Source organism: Haliaeetus albicilla, chromosome 7 (assembly GCF_947461875.1).
Source record: "Haliaeetus albicilla chromosome 7, bHalAlb1.1, whole genome shotgun sequence".
NCBI lineage: Eukaryota > Metazoa > Chordata > Aves > Accipitriformes > Accipitridae > Haliaeetus > Haliaeetus albicilla.
In genome coordinates this window covers 14,558,838-14,584,149 of record NC_091489.1, presented here as the reverse complement: position 1 = coordinate 14,584,149, position 25,312 = coordinate 14,558,838, and the positions used below count along the sequence as shown (strand labels likewise).

At 38.9% G+C, this 25,312-nt stretch overlaps 1 protein-coding gene across 2 annotated transcripts in view; it reads right to left on the bottom strand.

Annotated features, from left to right (window-relative positions):
* Positions 1-5,325: 5,325 nt before the first annotated feature.
* LOC104318025 (damage-control phosphatase ARMT1-like) overlaps positions 5,326-25,312 on the bottom strand; it is a 67,960-nt gene continuing 47,973 nt past the window's right edge. For both annotated transcript variants that reach the window (XM_069787018.1, XM_069787016.1), the window contains 5 exons: positions 17,184-17,384; positions 15,229-15,402; positions 13,805-14,047; positions 12,639-12,875; positions 5,326-6,480 (listed from right to left, as the gene is read on the bottom strand). In XM_069787018.1, coding sequence (XP_069643119.1) covers positions 6,280-6,480; positions 12,639-12,875; positions 13,805-14,047; positions 15,229-15,402; positions 17,184-17,384 — 1,056 coding nt within the window. In that variant the 3' untranslated portion in view covers positions 5,326-6,279. The remainder of the gene's footprint in view (positions 6,481-12,638; positions 12,876-13,804; positions 14,048-15,228; positions 15,403-17,183; positions 17,385-25,312) is intronic.

Sequence of the window (25,312 nt, the reverse complement as noted above, 5' to 3'; positions counted from 1 at the left end):
GTCAGGGGAAGATTATAAAGCCTTGCAGTTAAGATTTATCACCAGAGAATTAGTCTGCAGAGCTTTGAACCCATGACATTATTTTCTGGTTAGGTCATTAGTCTAAATCCATCTCTGTTTACTGGTTGCTTTTTCAAATATTTATTCTTTTTCGATTCCTATGCCCTCCATGGCCTGCTGTATTGAACTGTTGAGGTGAAGAGTCACTAAGAGTAAAAAAGGGAAGTCATCTTCAAGCATGTTTTTAGTCACTTGAATCAATCCCTTTTAGCTCCGTGACTTTGCAACATGCATCTTAAATACTCTCTGTCCCCACTTCCTTCCACAAACCCTCAGGCAGCTAAATGTCATCAATACATGCTGAGATTTGGATCCCTAAATGTTATATGAGCCACACGACTTCTCCATTCCTGCTGTACACTCCCCAGCACTGTTGTCTATCCTCTGTTCAACTGTTCTCAATTCACATTCTTAAAGGCAGCCAGACCTAGCTACTGGTGTCACACGCTGAACTGACACCATAGAAGTATTATTCTAAATGTCTCTAATACCAAACAATACCAAAATGATTAGACATCGATAGTATTGTGATAATCTCAGCACTAGTCTGCACTAGTCTAGCACTCTTCTGTGCAGCCTGGCTTGGACTGATCTCCAAGGAAAGCTCTGAGGGACTTTTATGCCATAACCTGCAGGATTCCTTCATCTACACTGATGGCCATAGTACTTCTGCTATAAAAATGACTGCAGTCTGCTTCACAAACATCTGCACCTCTCTGGCTTGTCTGCTGCCATCATTTTGCCCTCATATTATTCCTTCTCCTTGCAGCTCCACCTCCCCTACCATGAACCAGCAGCAGATATCTGTCCCCTTGTGCCTGATGTAGGCTTGCTATTTCATAGGATCCCTTCAGGTTGACCAAAACCTTTCTGCTCTTTCTCCTCCCCACACAAGAGCATACTTACTGCACCCAGCCCGGCAGCTCCATAAAACCACCTAAAAGGGGCATGAAGCATCTTCAGGTGTCTGCAGCAGTCTAAAAGACTCCACAGTCTTACACAAAAAAGTGAACTGTATCTTGGTGCCTGCGGAACCCCACGCAACGCTGCCAAGGTCCAATCGCACCCCGGCTAGAGGTGAGGTGCATAGTGCAGGAGGAGGCTGCCAGGGCTGAGGGACAGAAAGTGGCAGAAGAGCAAGAGGGTGGACAGATATCTCCGGCAGCCCTGCAGGGAACGATGGACTGGAAACCTCGCTGGATGAAGAACAGGGCTGGCCACAGAGATTTCGCAGCCTATAAAGTGATCTGTGAAAGGTCAAGGTGAGAAAAATATTGTTAGTGATGGCAAATTTAACAGAGCGCTTGGAGGCTAAGAAAAACCAACAAATTACTTCAGGGAAAGGTCTGAGAGTTGTCTGCCAGTACCATATTTCTGCTTGTCCTTTGGGATGCAGGTTGGGTTAATTGTGAGTCTCTGATCACCCCTAAGGGCAAGAAGCCAGCCAGAATGGCTGCCCATATCAATTTATACTGCTACTTTATAATGCATATTTTTACACTGTTACTGCAGTATGAAGGATCCACAGAAGAAATGCTTTGAAATACTTGTCTTAGTGCTTCTTACTTCTTCACTGGGCCAGCTTGAGCCCACGACGAATCTGGCCATCAATCAGAGTGCAGGTTACAGACTGCAGACACCCTCTGTTGGGACCAGAGGTGGCTCTTCAATCCACCCAGATTTACAGCCCCATTTGCAAAGCTCTCCTTAACACCCCGCCACAGCCCGCAGAGCCGCTGTGGTCGTGCTCTTCCTCCCAGTACAAAAACATGACCAGAAGGGGAAAGGGCTGAGTCAGCTCTGCTGGCATGTCGCTGCCTTCATAGTAACACTGGGGAAGGTCTTCCAGTGTCCCACAGCTGCCACCGCATATTTGTTTTGTAATCGGAGGTCCCAGCACATAGCCTGACAAGCAGCACAGCATCCCGGTCAGCCAGGGTCACGCGTGAGAAGGGGACTTGGCAGCCGATGGGCAGACAGACGGCACGCACCGGCGTGATTACAGCCAGGCGGGCTGCCCAGACCCAGGCAGCCCTCGGCGGTGGGCTCTGCTGCCCACAGGGCTGCTTGCAGGGCGCGGGCAGAGGTTGGCTGCACCGCCTGGCAGGAACGATTGCCCTCCAGCCTCCCGATCAGCGCCCTAAGGAGCATTTGTCACCACGAAGGTGTGGTAACGCGAACATTTTGGAGATCGAGGTTCTTTTTTTCAGATTAAATTGCATTCAGTGGCCTACTTAAAAATAGTATTAATAGTAAATTGAATGTTTGGTTTATAACCAAGCACACATCTTCCCCACACAACACACTAACATCCCATTTCCAAAAGAAAAGCCCAAATCATCACTTTGTAAAAACACCCGTGTACATACACATATCCAGGGGCCTAACCCTATTCAGCTCCCACCTTGGTTAGACTCCCTGCTCTCCAGCCCCATCCCCAGCATTACCAAATGCTGCCTGACAGTTGGTTTCTCTGTCTGGGGCCTCTTGGAAGTTAACACTTTGGGACCTCATTTGCTCACACTGCAATCTTCTTTTTCTTGTTTCTACTACTTACCAAAAGTGTAAGTAATCACAGGGAAAAAAATACGACAACATATCTCAACTGTCTTATTTATTCCCTCCTGAAAAGGAGTGTTCCTCTGTCTCGGGGCTCATTAGCTGACTTTAAAACTGTCAGAAAAGTCATCTATTTTGTTCAAGCAAATTGTCTTGTTTTGTAGATCTTTCATTTCTGACTCAGTTATTCCTGACTAATTATGAGTACAGTCTAACAAACTCACCCTCCTTTTCTTCCAGAAATAAAAGCGTTGCTATAGTGGATTCGTACTTGTTTTGACAGAAGAACAAAGCAATCTGAAATCTTCCATTTGAAAAGGATTATGTTTGAACTTTCTTTCCAATTTCTATTCTGGCAAACTATCATTTTTTTATTTTCCACATAGTTAACTAATTTTGGTTTTTGTGTTTCAGTAATATCAGAGATCCCTTTTATCTAAATTCATAGAGAATTTACCTTCATTTTGTTCCATTCTTCCCCCTTTTTCTTTTTGATGGTCAGGAGAAATGGTCAGCATCTGTAGTCTTAACAAATACTTCTATTTCATATGAAAAAGATTGGGAGAATACATGATCCAGTAGCCTTTTTTCTCTAGAAACGTGCCTGATTCTTCACCTGCTTTTTTTTTTTTTTTTTTTAAATCTATTATGACTTGGGTCATCCATATTTCCCTTCCCCTGCACCATCATAATGTACAAAATAATCCAGTAACTGAACAGCCCTAGGAAAGTGTGGATGGTGCACATATCCACAGAAAGAAAATGTGGAAAAGCAAGCAAACTGCTTTATACAATAATAATAAATTCTAGAGCAACATAAGTCAATGTGCTCTGTCTTTATGCTTCCTAATTCTAATTCAGCAAAGCATTTAAATGCTTTTGCAACTAATTTCTTTGAGGAATCATGCTTCTACTACTGTTGGTTCAGCTTCTAGTTGGTTCAGCTAGCATGTGGAGAAAAAAATCTAGCTCTGTAACTGTACCATCCTGTGATTTCACACATATTACTTTTTTTAATATGTATTCTGTTGATAAATCAAGAATCTTTTACCACAATAAAAGAGTAATTATGAACAGATAGAAAACTCTTAATCCCATACCTTTTACTAATACAAACAAACCTAGTAAAAATAATCTACTGAAAGAGGGGTGTCTGCTGACACAGCCTTAATACACACTTCCAGGTTTCTATCAGATCTGTCTTGTGTTGAATGCATCTTGGTTTAAAAAAGGAAAAAATATTTGAAACAAATGTTGAAAACATTCATAAGCCTGTTCTCTTTTTTTTTTTCCAAACAGAAGACTAAATTCAATGTTGTATTAAACAAAACTTAAAAAAATATTGCAAGTCAGTTTAAACTTTGTTCAGGGGTTAATTAAATTACATGGGTCAAAAATCACCTGAACTTTGTTCATGTCAAATTACTACTTTACTTTTTTTTTTTTATTTATTTGCTTTGGCTAAATGAACAAAGATGTCAGTACTCTTCCAAAAGTAAAGCAAATACAGGGAATATTAATAGTCAGCTAAGAGGTCATATTCCTTGATAAACATTAGCATTAATATTTCAAAAAATACAGATCCACTATGTAAAAAAAAGGGGGGGGGGGGGCATTAGAAAACCTTTGTTCTACTTTCTGTTGGCTTAACATGCAAAACAGTAATTAAGCTTTGCTATCAACTTCATGTGAAAACCTGCCTCCGCTGAAGTAATTCGGAGAACTTTGCTGGTGGCTTCTGTGGGGCTGGAACTTCCCTGCTGGTGCCATGGCTGGTCATGGGGCGGCAGGATACAGGACTGCTGAGCATGGCAGATTTTAAGTCTCCTGGCAGACATTAGGAAATCACCTCACTACCATAAAACATGGCCAAATATGCATACTTACTTTATGATTGGCACTCTCAGAGACTGTTTCTTAAAGTTATGAATGTACTACCTGGGCTGAGTGGACCTAATTTTGTAATGCAGTTTAACTTGCAAAATATGGTGAAATATGCTTTGTACAATATTTATTAGCGTGGATGAAGAAAACAGGTTTTGTCATTTAGTAATAACTCAAGCAGAAGTGTCTATAGAACCAGCAAAACACAAGCTGAAACTATTTGTATTGTCTGACGAAGAATTAGAAAATTATTACATCCTTTTCCACCCTCTAAATTCTGAACAAACATATCATGCCTAAGAATATTTACATTTCAATCTTTTACTTTACTTTGAAATTGTTGTGCTTTCCTAAGATTATATAATTTAATATTAGCTTTTTCCTTTATTGCATTTATTAAAACTTACCTGAAAAACAATGTTACATTTTAAAACAAGAAAGGAAATTGATTTTAATCCAGGTAGCCACAGGAGCATAAGAATATATGATTTACCATATCTCCTCAAATGACTGATTTTGCAAAAGCTTGGGTGTTTGTTAGTTTTTTACTAACAAGTCGCTGAGAAATGATTCTTCAGAGGCAAGTGAAATAAAAGCAACCTATTGAGTCCCTAGCCAGATACCAAATTTACCACACTTACTTGAAAAAGTCTCATTTTTCTTAAAAGTGTGCGTTCAGTTTTAGTAAGTGGGTTATCATTTGCTGAGATACTGTAGAAAGTCCACAAATGGTCAGACATAAATAGGTAAGTCTTCTTTACTGTTCTACACATCCACATAAAATACATAATGGGAAGAGACAACTAAAAACACAGAATCACGTTTGAGTGTGCTATTAAAACAGATTTATTGTTCAAATTTCTTTAAAAAAATCATGAAGTTTAACACTCAGAAAGGGTGATAGACAAGCAGCTTTTATGGTTAAGAGGTAGTTCTGGACACCTCATCATTGCTTTTCTGAAAATAAAGACTTTAGTAATTCAACTATTTACTGTAGTGGATAAGCATTTTAATATAACTCTTTATTAACTCAGAAGAACTGCCACTTATTTGGCCTATGGATTAATTGTCCAAGGAATACAGCAGCTAGAAGAAAAATTTTCAAGGCATCATGACCAAGAGCAGCATGCAATTTTATCAAATCTATCTACGTCAGACACATGACTGCACCCAGTGAAAGAGACTTTGCCGAAAAAGCGTAACTTTTTGTTTTGGCACAAGAGCAGACTAAGGAAAACAACAGAAGAAAAACCCTTGTTCCAAAATTGATAGTCCTTTGTCTAACTTGCAGCTAACTGTCTTGAAGCTAAAGTCCTTATGCGTAAAAATGCAGAGAGAGGTCCCATTTTTCAAGAGGAACAGCAGCGGGACAACCCCCACTTTATTTCATCCCTGTCACCCAGAGGTAAAGCACAAGGAATGTCACTGAAGCTGACATTCATTAGCAAGTACTTCCCAAAACCATGAACTGACCTCGGGTGGCCCATGCCTTCAATGCCTCTGCAACTGAAGGGCTACACATTGTTCACATATTGCCTATCATTTTCATAACTGAAGTATTATGCTGCCCAGGCATTTTCTGTTTGCTCTCTCTAGCCTGCTGGCTTTACTCTATCCATTCGGCTCAGTCTCCCTACTGAAACACTAGAAATCAGCCCAAGTTGGTATCTGTAGAGTAGGGAACAGAAATAAATGTCTGTTTTGTATGCACATCTAGTAGGTAGGGAAGCAAAAAAGGAAAATTTTACTTTGTTCTGTCTCCTTAAAAAACGTGTTTCAGTGAAGAAGCTCTATGTTTCTTTGCGAGTGTTCCTCTGGTGCCCTTGCCACGTCTTTGAGGCAGACACAGGGGAAGCAGTGGTGCTGATGAGAGTGAATCAACCCTTCAAGACGTGTAATAATTTCATAGTCAGGAAGAGCCAAGCTGGCAATGTTGAGGCCCAGCATCCGTGATACCACCTCTCGGAAATCTGCCAGCTGCAAGAGCAAACAGAAAGGAATTACTAATAAATCAAATACCAATCAAAGGAGATGCCTGGAAAAACATATACATATATGCACACATAAACCCACAAGGATTTGTATTAGCAGTGCAAAATGTAGGAATTTCTGCTGTTGCTCAATACAGAGAGCTGAAGAGGACGGGAACAGCCTTTTGGGGTGTAGCTCAAATACCAAAACATGTAAACAGCTGAGGTGCTAAGGATCTTGAAAACAAAACACAGTTTCAAGTGTTCTTTAGTATCCCTCACAGGCATATCTTCCCTACTGAGTCAACAGGGAAAACTGAGCAAAAGACAGGAAGAGGAGTTGTATTTGACCTAGATGACTGCAAACTATACAGACAACTGGAAACTGGTGGGCGCATCGCACGGCACAGGCTAAGGTGCTGGTCCTGACCCTAAGCTCCTGACCACTGCCTGCCACTGCTCCCCTCTACCCTGCACTTTCTTGTGGAAATCACAACAGAAAGGAGGAAGAAGAAAGGTGGAGGTTTGGCACTTTCTTCAGTCTGACTTTGACTTGGAATCAGGATGCAGCCAAAATGCAAGATGCAGCCTGGGAAATGCTCATTTTTGTTCTGTCCGTAGCTGCTGAAAATATATCATAGGAAGAGTATTTGGCAAAGTAATTAAAGAAACCAGCTTTCTCTCTGCAGTTCCAAATGGGCAGACATCCACAAGTAATTGTCATCACCAGTGCCCCCGTCAGCAACTAGATTAAAAACTTAAGATCAGATGAACATGAATGCTGATTTACTCTTCTCAACTCACAATATGGATCATTATAAGTCAAACTTCAATACCTCTTCAATGGACAATGCATTACACAGCCCAAATGACCAATGTCTTAATACCCCTTATCATTAACACACAATTAAAAAAGGAAAATGTTCCTATTTGAGCAAATATGCTTGTCTTGTTATCTATTTGAACGTCAAGATCCCCATTCCCAAGCATGACAGAGACTCAAAATGTCACAGAATTGTCAAAACCATCAAGAAGCCAGACTGGTGCTCTGGTGTGGCAGCACTCTCACACCAACAATCATGCTGACGGCTAATGGTAGAGGAGCAGATAAATGCGCTCCTGAAATGGAGATAACAGCACTCCTGAAATACGTGTCCACCCCCACGAATACTGTGCAGAAGTCTAAAGCACTTACAACATCTGTGAGGCAAACTGCAAAAACTCTGAAAACAAGGTCTCAGTTCCAAGACTTTGCCAAAGACAGTTTGTTTCATCCCAGAACAAACCCCAAGGAGCTGCCATCAGTTCAGAAAAACAAATATGGAAACTAAGACAGTATAGTGCAGAAGGATTTAAGAATTCAGTCCCAGCTATCTGTCTTACCAAGGCAGTGCAATGCCTTGGATGAAACATAGGAACAATTTAACACCAAAAAACCCCATGTCCCCATATATTCTTTTCAACACCAAGTCAGGAGGTCACTGATGTGGGGCTCTGGCAGTGTGCTAGGCAAGTACAATTTAGCAGAAGCTAAATATTTTTTTAAACATCTGGATCACAGACAGGATGAGCAGGCAGCAGAGCTGGAATTTGTTTCCATACAGACTTTATGTTAAAAGATCAAGGCAGTCCTCTACAAAGATCCAGTCTTTGGATGAATTAAACCCCCACAAGACGTCTATACAGCAAACCCAGCTGATCCCATAGGAGCACATTAGGGTCTGCGTTTTACACCAAATTTCTTGTTCTCGTATCTTTGCTGTTGCATGCTGTTCAATATAATTACAGCAACTGTGAGTAAACAAAATTGCAATACGACCATGTGTCAAATGCGATCAAAATAAATTTGATGCACTGATGCAGATTATTGGTCCGGCAGGATTTTGCCAGAGGGAATAGATGAAAATTAAAAGGTATACACAATCATCTCACTCTTTATTTCTGATGGGAAAAAGAGGTCATAGCTATGCTGAATGGACAATAAATATGTTAAGAATTCAATAATTTTCATCAGCAAATAACCTAAACTGGAAAGCACATAGAGCCCTTAAACAAATCCTTTAAGCCATTCATTTATGTGAATTTTAAATTGAGGATTTTCTTCCACTTTAATGGAATAACACTTAGACAAAAAACAATTTTTCTGGTTATTATATTGTGGCATATAAAGTACAGTGCAGACAAAGCTGCAGTTCAGTGAAAATGCAGGAAAAGGGTTGACGACAGAGAAATTCTCCACATAAACTGACAAAAAGAACCATCACTCTTGGATGCAAAAATGCCCCAACAGAGGACATCAATCTGAATTTTAAAAACTCCAAACAAAAGCAACAGACAATACACACTGGACGATCTTTAGAAAGCTATTCCATGTCTCACATGGAGCAAGATGCATGTTTATACTCTTAAGTGGATACAGTGCTGTAAGCACATTATGAACAACTTTTTAAAATCTTGCACTAAAACATGTAAGAGCTAGAAAAAAAATTAGATGAGAAACATATTTCAGCTTTAAAAACAATGCAACAGAGGTATGAAGAACACAACAAGTTCTGCTGAAATACTAGAAGCTAATAGAAGTACCACCTAACTCTATTTAAGGCTTTCTTCAATAGCAGTTAATATTTCTAAGATAGTCACAATTTGAAGTAAAGGAGAGAAATAGTAGAAAGATAAACATCACTAAAGACTCAAAACCAAAAGTTTGCTACAGGAGTAAGCACTCATGATAAATTTTCTTTGCACCTTCCATCCAGTGAGTAAAATTATCTGAAGTAAAAGAGAGGAGATGAATAAAATTTAGAGCATTTATTAGGAGGGGGGAGCAGAAGTAAAAACCACTACATTTTGTTTTCATGCTGTACCTACAGGAAAGTAGAAGGGTTCTTATTCCAATAGAAAGAAAAGAAGGGGCGGGGGGAACCACGACTCGAAAAAAATCCTTATAACAAAACCACCAAAAACTCAACCAAAACATTGACATTTATATTCTTACTCCAAGTACTACTGCAAATAACGACTTGAGTTAAATAGATATAAAAATAAAATATATTCAGATTTTAATCTGTAGTTGACTGCAGTGGTCATATACTGATGTTATCAGTCCCTGTGAACACCATTTTTTCATCAGTCATTATGCATACTCTTTATCTAGTCTTATTAAAATGAATGTCGGCTATGCTGATAGTTATTTATATTCAGAAATATGCAATAATGATATTTGAAGTCAGGAAGTTTTTCTGTTCACCCCACAGACAGAAGAAATCCAGTATGGATATCTGTAAACTTAGACTTACTCTTGTGAAATTTCAATATGTCTGACTAATTCTCCACTATATATCCATTCTACTAATCTCTACTTTTTTGACTCTTCACATATAGCTTCATCTCTGTATGGCTTTTACTCTGCAGTATGATTTAATAATGCTTTGAGCACCATTTTTTTTAAATGGTTTTATAAGTCTACCCAAGAATATGCACAATTTGCTGTTATTTGCTAAAGCCATCAAAGCTGACTGTTAATCCTAAAGCAGATTGGCAGTGTTATTACACCCCGCTTACAGGACTTCACTTCTAACAGTTCAGATGCTTTGATTCTGTGCATTCTCTGAGAAAAAAAAGAAATAAAGAAAAAAAAGGAACAAAACACTGAAATGCCAAAGCTAAATTTTCCTCTTAAACTTAGTAGGAATTAATAGTCTAAAGAGCAAAGAACAATCAGAAACACTGTGTTAAATTCCAATTACGAGTTAATTTTAAATTATTTGAATCCGATCTTGATTTCTGACTTCACTTGGGTATGTTCTGCCTTTTTTATGATCACAAGACAAATCAATATCTTAACCAGTTGGCAGTAGTTCAGTTCTGCATACTTTTAATTTTGACAGCATGGAAAATACCCATGCAATATTACGATGTTATTTAACATTACACATAGTGAGTGAAAAGCAGAGTACACCTGAAAAAAACATGCAAATGCACATACAAGCTGTCAACCTGGCCAGATCAACTCCATCAGGTAACAGCAATTTCAGTTTCTAGCAGTTTTCTTGACATGCATACAGACACAGATGACATAGCTGTGCTTATATTCAGATTAAATATATACACACATGCTCAGAGAAGTATTTAACATCTGCATTCGCTACCTTTTACAGAGAGTGAGAGAAGTCTGGTCTTGTTTAGCTTCCCCAAGAAGGAAAAACAAGTGAGTCTGAAGCAGGTGAAAAACTACACAGGATTGAGGATAAGGAAGGAATTCTTGGGTAATGGCTCCAGAGAAGTCAGGAAAAAAACCTCACATGTTAATTAGTGAGAGAGAGAGTTTAGAATGAATTATCTGATTTAGCAACAGTAGCTTTATATTAAGGACAGATTTTAGCTAACTAAACTGGTAAGATACAGGAGAGTATGCTATGAATATTACTGGCAATTCTCATATTCTCAAAATGCCATTACTGTTAATCAGCACTGCACAAGTACCAGGCATTGGTTTTCCAAACAGCCTTGCTCCTAGTTTAGCAGTATAGCTCTACCTGCATGTATTCAAAAAGTTTCTGTGATGCAGATGATTGTGGATGCTGGTGAATTATAAGTTGACATTTTTCTTTCACTAACCCAGAAAGCTTGAGAACTAGTGCTATGCTGTCCTTGAGCATTCTGCACTTCATAGCCCACTTACCTCACTTTTCCCATGTTCTTCAAATTCAGCCAAAGAATACTGCAACAGTATTCAAGTGGCTTGAAATGCCTTGAGTTTGGACAGTACAAATTCAACATGTGTGTTTTTAGTAAGTACTCAACGTATGACTCCATGTAATAATTTCCTGAATATAAGTCATACCTTCTTCTGTGTGCAGGATGCTTAGTTTCCTCATGAGACATACAAAGAAATTAAATTTTCCTGACAAATTTCTAACCTTCAGTATAAAAAACAGTGCTAAAGCTTTCCAGGAAGAAAGATCCCCAGGTTGTTGGTCTTTCCTCCATGTGAGAAAAAAAATATTTTTCTGGACTCTTTTTTTGAAATAGCATTCTTAAACTTCATCCACAGTCATTGTTAAGGCCAACATATAGCATAAAAATTTTAGCTGGGAAAACTAACAAAGTTCTAAGCAGTTGGAATAAGGAATTTAAAATTACACATTTTTCTACTTTAAAGAAGCATCACACTAGCTTTCAACAATTATGCCATCTATAAAGTTCATACGAAACACAATATGCAGGTACTTCACAATTATTTGAAATTCGAATGGAACACATTTACTAATGTGTTTCCCACAAACTCCTTACACTCTCCTCAAGGTGAGTTACCACAAAAAATTTTCTAACCTAAACTTTAACAAAGTTATATGTCACAAATAGATTCAAAACAGTTACATTCAATATTAAGTCTGTTTTGGTTTGGTTTGGTTTTATTTTCTGATCTTTTCCAACATTCTTTGAATTTATGGCCTATACATGATAACATAGAATTATGGAATCATTTAGGTTGGAAAAGACCTTTAAGAACATCAAGTCCAACTGTAAACCTAGCACTGCCAAGTCCACCACTAAACCATGTCCCTGAGGGTCACATCAACACATCTTTTAAATACCTCTAGGCATGGTGACTCAACCACTTCCCTGGGCAGCCTGTTCCAATGTTTGACAACCCTTTCAGTGAAGAAATTTTTCCTAATATCCTATCTAAACCTCCCCTGGTGCAACTTGAGGCTGTTTCCTCTTGTCCTATCACTTAGCCTTGTTGAATCTCATACAATTGGCAAGGAGAAAGTGCAAGAGACGGATGAGGAGAAACATAAGGAAATGGATGAGGAGAAGTTGATAAGTTTTACACCTAAAATATATGGGGAAAACATACCTTAAAAAGATACCAGGATTTTAAAGCATTTTTATACTTCTCCAAAAGGTGATATAATATTTTGCAATGGACAAAGAAAACAATGTCTGTATTCATTATTCATTCTCTTGCATATATAACTTGAAAAATAGCTTTGCCTCTCAGAATCACAACTGCTACTCTGGCTCACAAGTGTCAGCTAAAATGTCCTTGTTTAATAATGTTCACAAAAGTTTTCAGCACAGCTGGATAGCTGCTCCACCTATATCACATTCTTATATTCTATGTGACAGCTAGCAGTTCTCAAATACCTATACACCTACCTGTCTCTCTCTTTTTGCTAATTCTGCAAGGGCTGTTTTAAGCACCTTCATCTCATTGGTAACTGCTTCTAACATAGTTTTGTTTTTTTCTTTATCTTCAGTAGCTTTACGCTCCTTTAAAAGGAGTTCTGATTTGACAGAGGTAAGTTGTTTCTCAGCCTTTTCTTTCATTCTTTCCAATTTGCCTTGAGACTTACTGAGTTCTTCTATCGTTCTGTTCTGCTCCAAAGTTTTGATCTGCAATAACATAAAATAATGTTAAATTTGTCACACTTTTTCATCTAACACAAACAAATAATAAAAATATCAGGAGTAATCTTGAGTAAGCACTTTAATGTGGTTTCTTATGGGTTCTTGATGAAATTACATGCACATGTGAACTGAAAAGTTATTAAAGGAGACTGGCTAATTTCAACTCAATTAACAAAAAGATTTTTGTTTCAAAGACAGTTAATTCTCTAAAGGTTTTGTGAAAAGAGGTAACTGGATAGACAAAAACCTACAGTGAGAGTTCACTTTGTGCTAGCCCCTGGAAAAATAGTATGAAAAAGAGTTGCCAAATGTTTTGTTGGTAAAAATTGTTCAGCTGGAACATGCCGCTACTTATCTCTTATTACTCCATCAGCCACAGGACAAAAACTCACATAAAATCACTCTTCCTTTCTACCAGCAGTGGCAAGCTATCAATGACTGCACACTACCTGTATTCACCTGAGTTAAAGCAGGTAATTTATTACTGCTGCAATGTAATAAAACACAGGAACAATGAAAATTCAGCATCTTGCCTGTTTTATGTGGAAAAAAAACCCCTTTTTTTCCTCATACCTATCAGAATAGATCTTCTGTGAGCAATGTATGGGAAAATACAAGATTACAGCCATATCAACAGGAAAGAAAGGGATGCATATATCATATTTTTCTTACGCTAGTCTGAAAATTTACATTGTGCTTTACAGATGCTACTTAGTATATCCAGACAAATTGCAAAATACCCAAAACATTGTAATATTATAATTGTTTTCCCCACCTAGATGGATTTAAGCAATTCTCCATGAACACATTTATTTTAAATGAACTCCAGCGGTATCAAACTGGAGTAGAAAAATGGACAGAAGCACAAATGTAACCTTTTTGGAGAGAAGCACAAATGTAGCCTTTTAACTCACCTTAAGTTCATTGGTTTCAGACAGCTTGGCTTTGAGATTAGTATTCATTTCCATCGCCAGATCAAGCTGCTTCTGTAACCTCTCTATCATCTTATGTAACTTTCTGACAGCAAGATTGGCCTCATCCCTCTCCACAGCTAAGGTGGTCCTTACTTGCTTCTCTTCTTCTAGCTGGGTTATTTTCTGCCGCAGAAGGTTCATGTGCAGCTCTTTGCTTTCAAGTTTTTCTTTCTGAGTCTTCAACTAGTTTTCCAAACACAAGGATATTTGAAAAAATGTATGTGAAAGACAATGGTACTACACAGACAGTTTTGCAAATTTAATCCCTGTGTTTGGGATTTTTTTAACCCATATTTAACCTGAAATCCTATTCCTCTCTTGAAAACCCTGTAAAGCAGTATAAACATATATACACTAACTTGATACCTTTTATATTACCAATTCATTGTGCTTCTCCATCCCTGAATTTGTGCACTACCTTTTAGAATGAATTTACATATAGACTGCACCCAATTTGGACATAAATACTTGTGCATCATTCATAATATCTGAGATTGTCTGAAGTATAAGACTCTAGTCAAATGCAAGAGGTAAGAGGGATTCATTAAGGAAACTGGTTTCAGTGGTGGTAGTTTAAGATATTTCCATCTTTAATCATTTAATTAAGGCTATTGTGCAAGAAGGAGAATCAATATACAGAAATAAGAAAGCTTTCATTCACTGCTCCAGTACAAGGTCCAGCAGCTTCGTTTTGTAATTTTGGTGCTCAGGGAGCTACCTGTTTTCAGTTTACCTGAGCTGAGCTGCCAGGCTTTACTCTGGAACATCTAAGGAATATTAACATACATACTATACTCCCTGCTAGAGAGGCAGTTGCTTCCAGAAAAAATACAGTGTTGTTTTAAACAGACCTAATTCTAAGCTCTGAACCTTTCTGATAATCCTAAAACCAGAAGATTGTACTCTGTCATAACAGGATGATGGAGAGGTGTCTGACCAAATTTGAACAGATTTGCTCCTAAAGGAGCACAGTTCTTGTTGGAGATGTTGAAATTCTTTGTGAAGTACAACCAACATCCTACTAGTTTCTAAAGAAGGTTGTGTAAGATGTCCCCCTTCTCAGCAGATCCTTTTAGATTTAAAAAGTAGACATATATACACATATAAACTTCATACATTTATTTAAGAAGGTGTGAAAAGCAGTATCATGTGTTTAACCAACTGGTGATTTTAGTTGTTTTAATTTGCAGTCCGTTTGAACAGTTTGCAAATGTTTACTATCTTCTTTTTATGTAATGGACATCTTTGAAATTCCTTGCACATACGGGAAGCTGCAATCTGCTGCCTCTAGCAAGCCGCTACAGAAGTATAGCCATAATGTTTATCTTTGAAACAAACAGTAACAGTATGTCTTTTTTGCCTACCTTCCTTCTTAGGCTATATGCCATAGTCTTGTTTTCAATCACTGCATCACCTTCCAGTTTCACCAATTGCTCTACCCGGGCTAGGATTGCATCCGCATTCATATCAAATCCAACCTCTGCTGCTAGGCTATCCAACTTCATCTTCTCATTAAGTTGCTCCAGAAATTTCAGATACTAAGATAAGATGTGGAAAAGTGGGTAAAAGAATAAAAGAACTTCATCAAAAGTCCTGAAGTACAATTTAAAAGCAATTCCCCCTACACCAGCAACCAAATATATATAGCCAAGTCCACTATCCACAAGAAATAATGTATTGAAAGGGTACCTTTACAGTACAAATTCCTGACACAATTGCAAATTCTCCATTTGTCCTTTTTTAGTCAATATTTATTTTGTTCATAAATCCCTGGATGTACTATATTTATCTTCTTAGCAAGATGAGATTGGTTTTTGCTCTTCTGTAGTAAGAGCACTAGGTATGTGTGTCTGCTTCTGACTCCAGTTCCTGTCTGTGGCTCTGCTGCTTTACAGGACCATGCATTGACAAGAAGTTAGAAAGGACAGCTACATCCCAACTATTTTCAAATCCTGTGATTGCCCATTGCTGTAAGCAATAAAACAGGTAAAACTGGTACCAGGGATGCCATGGGCAAGATCCAATGTAGTCTGAGGAGATGCAGGAATGTTAACATGGTCAGTCTTTTGCCCTTCTTTGGAATAGCAAGTTTTAGAGACAACAGTTATTGGTTTACAAATTCCTTTAAAGACTATTTTCATTGCATCTCCATCTGGTTTACTGATGTGAACACATACAGATATCAAGTATTATTTAATCTGGTTTTTCCTTCTTTTGTCCTGTCCTGCTAGCTCTTTAAAAATTGCATTAGTTCCCTAGTCTCAGTTAGCCTCTCTTGCAAAATCCAAAGCTCTCCTCCTCACTAAGAACTATGTTTGCCTTTGTTTTCTCTCACTTCTGTTGCAGGTCATAATCTTTGCAAAGAAACAACAACAACAACAACAACAAAAACCAAACAGTTCCATAACTGTTGCTTGAGCCCAAGATGATAAAACAGCAAGAATCTCTTTTTGTTTCATGATCCTTCTGGTTCAAAAAATTAAAACCAGCAGCAGCATAAGAAAGCACTGAAGTTGTTCATTAACAGAAAAAAATCACAACAAAAATCTCTTTATTGCAGCAAAATCTAGAGAGAAATTAAGAAACTAGGGCCACGTGTTCTTCACAGAGGAAGCAGAGGGGAAGGAACAGCTCCATTTTGTGGTTTACTCCCGATGTGGTGGATGCTTCATTCATAAAAGTTATTCTCATAGATTAATGCAAAACAGACAGCACCAAATTGTTGATTCTTTGCAAATTCAACTTTCTAAGCATTGACCTTGGCCTGGTAACATGCTACAACTTTGTCTTTCTTAGCTGTATTGGATGGCTGGTTTAGCTTTCCAGGTACCGTGTCATTTTTCAAAATCTTAGTATGCAGATGTGTTATAGGCTAACAGTGTGTTCATTCATACAATTAATAAAAAAATCCTGGTAGCCATGATGGTGTAAGGATATAAAAGAATCAAGGACTGCAAGATCTTGAGAGACTGCAGACCAGATGATGTATCAGAGAAAGACAGAGAGATCAGAGAAAGCTTTGAGATCAGAGAATCCTTGAAGGACCTCAGATGTATTTACAGAGACTTCTTTTAATCTGGGGGGGGGGGGGGGGGTGTCCACATTAAATGGATTTTGAACCCAAAAGCTTAACTACTTTTTCCAACTAAGATTGTTGGTCAAAGAAAAGATATTAGCACTCCCTACATGATGCCTGACTTTGTTAATTTGCATTACTTACAGTACGGTGAGTAATACTCCAGCTGATCAATGCAATATAATTAGCTGTATCTCTGTCTTTAGTGACTTTTATGCAAAAGAAAATAATGCATGCACCTACTTTTTGGTTCTCAAGCTTCAAACCATCTTGCATCAGATCTACAGACAGTAATTCCTCTTCCAAGTGTTTCAGTTGATCCTGGAAAGTCTCAGAACATTTTTCAGCTTTCCTGCTCCTCTCCAGAGCTTCTTGGTACAATCTGGTCTGATTTTCCAAAGCTTCAGTCAATTTAGCTATTTGGCTTTCAAGCTGAGATACCATCTAGGGAGCAAACAAGCCAACGAAACATATGGAGTTAGGTGAGTATGGAAATGTTAGAAAGATATGAAAGATGCATCCTCAAATTATTAAAAAGAGGGTAAAATACCTATCTTTTATATATATATATACAATTAAAAGGACAAAAAGAGAAAAATCTGCTGTAACCACCAGGAGAAAATGGCAGAAATGGTGACATGTGAGACAGCCAAAAGTGAACAGCAGAAACCATATTTAAAATGAGTAAACTAAAAGGGGCTAACATCTATAAAAAATTAATACAAACTAATTTAGACACAAACTTTCCAAAGATGTTAGCAAACCAGCAACACCTGGCAGTCAACTACCATTCTTTAAAATAAGCCAATAAAATCAGTAGTCTACCAAGAAGCTGAGTGGAAAAAAATAGATCAAGTGATTTAGAAAATACATGCAGCATGTAAGTGAGAATGTAGATACCGAATCATAGAATCATTTAGGTTGAAAAAGACCTTCAAGATCATCGAATCCAACCATCAACCTTGCCCACTAAACCATGTCCTGAAGTGCCTTGTCTATGTGCTTTTTGAATACCTCCAGGGACGGTGACTCAACCACTTCCCTGGGCAGCCTGTTCCAATGCTTGAACAACCCTTTCAGTGAAGAAATTCTTCCTAATATCCAATCTAAACCTCCCCTGATGCAACTTGAGGCTGTTTCCTCTTGTCCTATCTCCAGCCACCTGAAAGAAGAGACCAGCACCCACCTTTACTACAACCTCCTTTCAGGTAGTTGTAGAGAGCGATAAGGTCTCCCCTCAGCCTCCTCTTCTCCAGACTAAACAACCCCAGCTCCCTCAGCCACTCCTCATAAGACTTGTGCTCCAGGCCCCTCACCAACTTGGTTGCCCTTCTCTGGACATGCTCCAGCACCTCAATGTCTTTCCCGCAGTGAGGGGCCCAAAACTGAACACAGGACTCGAGGTGCGGCCTCACCAGTGCCCAGTACAGGGGGACGATCACTTCCCTCCTCCTGCTGGCCACACTATTTCTGATACAGGCCAGGATGCCGTTGGCCTTCTTGGCCACCTGGGCACACTGCTGGCTCATATTCAGCTGGCTGTCGACCAGCACCCCCAGGTCTTTTTCTGCCAGGCAGCTTTCCAGCCTCTCTTCCCCAAGCCTGTAGTGCTGCATGGGGTTGTTGTGACCCAAGAGCAGGACCTGGCACTTGGCCTTGAACCTCATACGATTTGCCTCAGCCCATCGATCCAGCCTGTCCAGATCCCTCTGTAGAGCCTTCCTACCCTCGAGCAGATCAACACTCCCACCCAGCTTGGTGTCATCTGCAAACTTGCTGAGGGTGCACTCCATCCCCTCGTCCAGATCATTGATAAAGATATGAAACAGAACTGGCCCAAACACTGAGCCCTGGGGAACACCACTTGTGACCCACCACCGACTGGATTTAACTCCATTCACCACAACGCTTTGGGCTCGTCCATCCAGCCAGTTTTTCACCCAGCGAAGAGTACACTTGTCTAAGCCATGAGATACCAGCTTCTCAAGGACTATGCCGTGAGAGACAGTGTCAAAGGCCTTGCTGAAGTCCAGCTAGACAACATCCACAGCCTTTCCCTCATCCACTAGGTGGGTCAGCTGGTCATGGAAGGAGATCAGGTCAGTCAAGCAGGACCTGCCTTTCGTAAACCCATGCTGACTGGGCCTGATCGCCTGGCTGTCTTGCACATGCCATGTGAGCGCAATCAAGATGAACTGTTCCATAATCTTCCCCAGTACCGAGGTCAAACTGACGGGGCTGTAGTTCCCCGGATCCTCCCTCCAACCCTTCTTATAAATGGGCATCACACTGGCAAGCCTCCAGTTGTCTGGGACCTCCCCCGTTGACCAGGATTGCTGATAAATGATGGAAAGTGGCTTAGGAAGCACCTCTGCCAATTCCCTCAGTACTATTGGATGGATCCCATCTGGTCCCATAGATTTGTGAGTGTCCAGATGGCGTAGCAGGTCACGAACTGTTTCCTCCTGGATTAAGGAGGGGATATTCTGCTCTTCATTCTTGCCTCCCAGCTCAGGGGGCAGAGTATCCTGAGGATAACTGGTCTCTCTATTAAAGACTGAGGCAAAGAAGGCATTAAGTACCTCAGCCTTTTCCTCATCTCTGGTGGCAGTGTTGCCTTCTGTATCCATTAAAGGATAGATATTCTCCTTGGCTCTCTTTTTATTGTTGTAAAAACATTTTTTGTTGGGTCTTACAATAGTGGCCAGATTGAGTTCTAGCTGAGCTTTTGCCTTTCTAATTTCCTCTCTGCAAATGTGATATGGATAAGTAAGTCTCAGAGGACTGCTTCCAAATTATTAACTCTTAAAGGGTGTTCAACTAAAAGATTCTGCTAAAAAAAGATAATAATTTCTGTAATCCAGCCAAAGGCCAAGGCTAAAAGGATAGAATTTCATAACAATAAATTAGACTAACAAGTCTGAAAACACTTCTAGTTCTACACTGTTAACTTTGCAACACCTACATACAGTGGAAGTTGTAAACTACTTATAAATTAAATGCCTGAAAGCATTTGATTACAGTACTGCCAAATACTGAAAGACAGTTCTATCCAAAAAGTTGCTTGCTTCCCTCTTTCCCTCTCTCCTCTTCTTACTGTCATATAATTATTTGATTACATAATTAATTATGTTGCATTTGTAACTCAGTGTTCAGGCACCCATCTCCAAACAGTCTTCATTTTAAGCATCTGTTTGCCTCCTGTTAATAAAATGAACAATAAGCGCACAAAACTCCCATTAATTTTAATGGCACGGAAGGGTTTCCAACTTAGACTGCAATTGAATACAAACAATAGTTCGCACCCAGCCTGCCTAAAAAACACTGAGAAATTACTGTTGCTCCTAACAGTGGCAGAAAACACTAAACAATAATAAAACTGCAAGACCCCACACACACATTTTATGCTTTTCTGCATCACATATCACTCAGTATGAAAATAATAAAGCTTTCAGTAACTTGTGCCCACAGAGATGCACTGCTGCCAGAGAATGCAGAGCCCCTTTATGAGGCTGCAGAGCGGCGCTGGGCACAGTCCAGCTGTGTAGGGCTTTTACAGGCTTCAAAGGTCCATAAACAGGAGAAGGTGAGGGATCATACCACAGAAGGTGAGACCACAAAACCACTAAGTTGTCGGTTTATCTTCCAGAGCATCCTGGAGTAACTTTCATCTTTGGCTTAGGGACAATCAACTACTTAAGGGTTTCCTAAAATATAGTTGCACCCTTATTACCCACCCATGCCTCTATCCAGTGACTATACAAAGGATGCATTTTTGGTCCTGCAGTTCTGACCTCCACAATTTTCTGTGCCAATGACTTGTGCAGCTTCATCAGCCAGCCTGCAAAAAAACAATTCCTGCTTTTTGTTTTAATGTGGCTAGCTGATAACTTCAAATGAAGACCTTTTATTTCTTGTGTCAAAAGAAGTTGCAAATACTTATTTCCAGAGGCACCTCCTACCTTGGGGACAGCAGGGTTCATCACTGCTGCAACTAAATAACCCTCAGTTAAAATCTTCCTGAACTTTATTTTTTCTCGTTCTAAGCTTTTATTTCTTCTTGTGCTTAGAGGGCATGTGCAAGCAGCAGGCCCAGCCCCACACCACATCAGAACAGAAAGTGGGCTACAGCTATGCAGTCGGTAGGACATTTCCCTCAACAGCCCAAAAGTCACAGACAGGCACATGGTGGACTTAGGATGAGTGCAAAAAAGCAGCGTGTAGGATGAAGTTACAAGGTCCTTCACATCATAGTGGCAATTTTTTTTTCCTCTTTTCCAACATAACAACTAAATATTCTCATCTTCTTAGTATTATCTTGACAACTAATAAACTATACTGTTCTGGTGTGGTAAGATGCTATCTTAAACTTCCACTGATTTATATGTAACCATACACGCACACGTGCACCTAATACAATATTTTTTTTAAGACCCCTTCCAGCTGAAAAGCATTAGAGCTGCCACATCTCTTATCATGGTACTTATGACTTGTACTTTGCTTTACTGCATTGCACTCACCATCCCAAGCTGGAAAGATCTTGTCTGTTGAGCCTTTCCTTGCATGGAAGCCTCTAGACACTCTCATGGCCCTTCCGGTACTTTTTGAGGGCCCTTTTTTGAATGAAGTGATCATAACTGTGTGTGCTACTCAGAATGCAGCAGCCATGGATTTATACAGTGGCATAATTACGGTTTTCATTTTCTTCTCAACTTTTTTCCTAATAATTTCTCACATTCTAGTTGGTTGGGGTTTTCTTGGTCAGCACTAAGTCAGTACCTATATTACTCTGCCTTTATCAATGTTTCCCTTAATTTCCCAAATTATTTTCCACTCATTTCTTTTGTTTGAAGGATAAAGTGGATAAATCCCTAAAAGTAAATATGCATTTATGACATTGCCATAAAAATCATTATGAAACGAGAACCGCAGGAGATTTTAATGGGAGCAGTAGTAGAGCCTAATCAATTTTGGCATTTAAGAGTCTGTATATCAATATGTAATGACAAAAACTGATAAAATTAAGATAATCTACAATCAGATCTGCTGTGGGTATTCAAGAGAAACAGTTTTGGCCATATGAATTTAATTTGCTGCAACAGATCTGTAACAAAACTTGTCAAACAGAAAGGATCTGAACCCAGAGACCTCATAACCAGGGCTGAGCTCTGTATGAACTGAGAACATTTGCTTGCCTTGAACTCCAGGTGCCCATGAACCCCTCTGGTATGTTACAAATAATAAATGACAAAAACACTGAAGAGCTGTGCAAACATATTCAGATGATACACATATTACTATAACTGCTGAAAAGATCATTAGGACACTGATTTAAAGCAGTTTCTTAATCCTGCAATAGAATATCACTGGACATTGTCAGAGTATATGCTGATTTTTTTTTTTTTTTGAATGAAATTACAATTTTTGCTAATGTTAATGCTAAGGGCTAGTATACAGACTATGACTAACTCAGATGCCCTTCAGATACCAAAATCACCATAATTAGGAGACATAATCTTCAAAAGCATTTCAGATTTAACAGAAAGTCTGACTATAGCAGTTGCAGGTCTTTTAAAATTTAAATTTTTCACAGTTCTGTTTGACAGGTGCATATGCAGAGGTAAGCCACACATAGCTGACTGGGCTTGGATGTAAAGATGAACATTCTGCCAGTTCATCTAGTGTATACAATCCCATACACAAAACTCCCAGAGGAGCTGTAGTGATGATTTAAAAATGAAAACCCAAAACCTGTTTAGCGAAGGCATCAAAACACTCAAACAGAGAGGGTCCTCTTTCTGCCAAATTCTTGCATTGTCTTTTCCTGGTCCCACTAATCTAGTTTGCAAAGGCAAGTTGCTTGCAGCAATGTCCTGACAGAAGTGAAACAAGCTTTACTCAGGGAAAGGAAAGATCTAACAGTAATCCTCCTCCTGTTATACGTTAGTGCATTCATTAGCACATTTTTAATTTCCAGCAGCAAGGTACTCAGCTGCTGGATTCATACCCCTAGCTGTCCTGGCATTGCTGCTGGATTGCAGCCACAAAGGGACTGTTTGGAAACAAGCTAGCTAGGGCACCGCAACGCTACAGGCTAATTTACCCTGCCAAGAAGTTTAATGACTCACTTTTGTGGGTCTTTTACTTAAGACTGGACAGTTCACTGAGAGGTCTATAAGAAATCCTATCTGAAGACAATTAACCTTTTTCCTGATTGACTGATAGTAAAGCATACGTATCCTAATACTGATGTTATATCCAAATCCTGGAAAGAAATTCACCCAGAGATGCAATAGGAATCTGATCAACACAGATATACCAACATGTATATTCCTTACAAATGGAACCCTAGAAAATGTTCTTTTAATTCTGATTTACAGAAAGAAAAGCAATTCACTGTAAAACAATTTTTTGATGACAAAGTCTGTGTTCTATTAGAAACAGCTTCACAGGTATATAATATTGGCATTTTAGCTTAGTTATTTCAAAGTCCCTAATCTTAATGCAGAAATTCTTTTGAGAATAGATGCCAGCACTGCTTTAATAACATAGTTCACTTTGGGGCCATGCAAATAAATTTTTCCAAATGAGTCATAGCAGTCAAACATTAAAGCTTCATCCCTTAACATACTTAGTAAATACAATGATCTACAAAACTTCATCATTCAACTACAACGACCAAATTCACCAGGCAATATTAAGTTTAAAGCTAATATTTATGGTTCAGAAAACTGAGCCACAATTTTTTTTTTTTAGAAAGAACTAGCATTTTGAGGGAGTATTGCTAGAAGGATAGTAAGCAATTGCTGTATTTGCTAGCAGAGGCAGAATGCTATGCTAGACGTACCTGACATAGCTCCTCTACTGTATAAAAATAAACCAACAAAAGCTGGCAACTGTAAGACCAGCATCTTAGTTCCAAAGCACAGATTTAGGCAGTGACAGATTGGAGTTGATACCTGCTCTGTCTTAGTAACAAAGGCTTCCTTTTAGCACATATATTTGATTTTGATAGCAATAATACTGAAAAACAAATCTGTCTCCATCCTCAGACACCCTCCCCAAAAAAGGGAGTTATTTTCCATTGCAAAAGTCAACAGGTGTTTCAGGGGGCGGGGCAGGGAAGTTAGAGCACAGCATCCAAATAAATTAATTTTAACATAGTTATGGGAAAATACCTGTTTTTCTGAACATGAGCTTCTTTACCTCTAACATAAGAATAATCACAGCTGTTTAGAAAAAAATAGTTGATTATTGTATATTTTACAGTAGTTCTCTAACAGAACATGACTTCTCACATCAATACTGTTACTTGAAGAACCAGCCACATTCCCATCAAGCAGCTGGAAAAGTTCATATCTGCAACAAAATATAGACCAAGTTTGAATCTTCCCCAATACTACCAGTCTGCAGGATAATCAAGTGGGCAACCCAGCATGTAAACCTAATATTAAGGAATAAAATCAGGAACAATAAGAACTGGAACAAGTAGCACACACTATACATGTACTGTAGTATATCCACAAAGAGACTAACAGCTGCTCAATGTACTACACAAATGGACTTAGCCACAACTGAATCTTAGAAAAGCAGCAGGTCACCTAAAAGCACTCCCAGGAGCAAAACCTTTTTACTCAATAGCTAACAGTCAACCTAAATTTCCCTGTCTCAGCAGTTCTCAAAATAATCAACACTCAACAGAGTGTACTGTATGCCAAAACACTAAACAGTACAAACACACATGCACATAAAATTCTCATTAGATTTCAATTTGAAAGTATTTTGCTTACGGAAACAACACTCCATGACATATAGCAAAACTGTAAAGGGCTTCTATATGAAAAAGTTGCTGCCACACTTCCACTTCGGTGGATCACTTTTAAATGTTAATAATTTTTGCAAAGCTTGTTTTAATTGAAATTTAGCATACTGACTCTCAAACTAAGGTATAGGGGAGCTGGTCTGTGTTTTTTAACAAAATATTTAATCAAAATTCACAAGGATATTTTCAAGAGCTATTTCCAATCTTGGACAGAATACAAAAATATTTGCTAACATAAAAACCTATTACATCAGCAGGAGATGCTAGAATCTTAAAATCTGGCAAGGACACAGAAGTTGTTTTTCAGTGGCTCAGTGAAAACAGCTTTTGATTTAGTGTGTAACTTTTAATTATACAGTAGTCCTCACTGACAAAATTAATATATGCCCATGTAAGCAAGTGAGAAACTTCAGTGCAGCGTCGGGATACTGACATTGGTCAGACTGTATTCTGGCTCACCTTCCTCCTCAGCTGTCCCTTCTCTACCTGTACATGCAAACACACCTTTGCAAACACTACCAGTCAAAACACCTTGACCCAGAGGATTAGA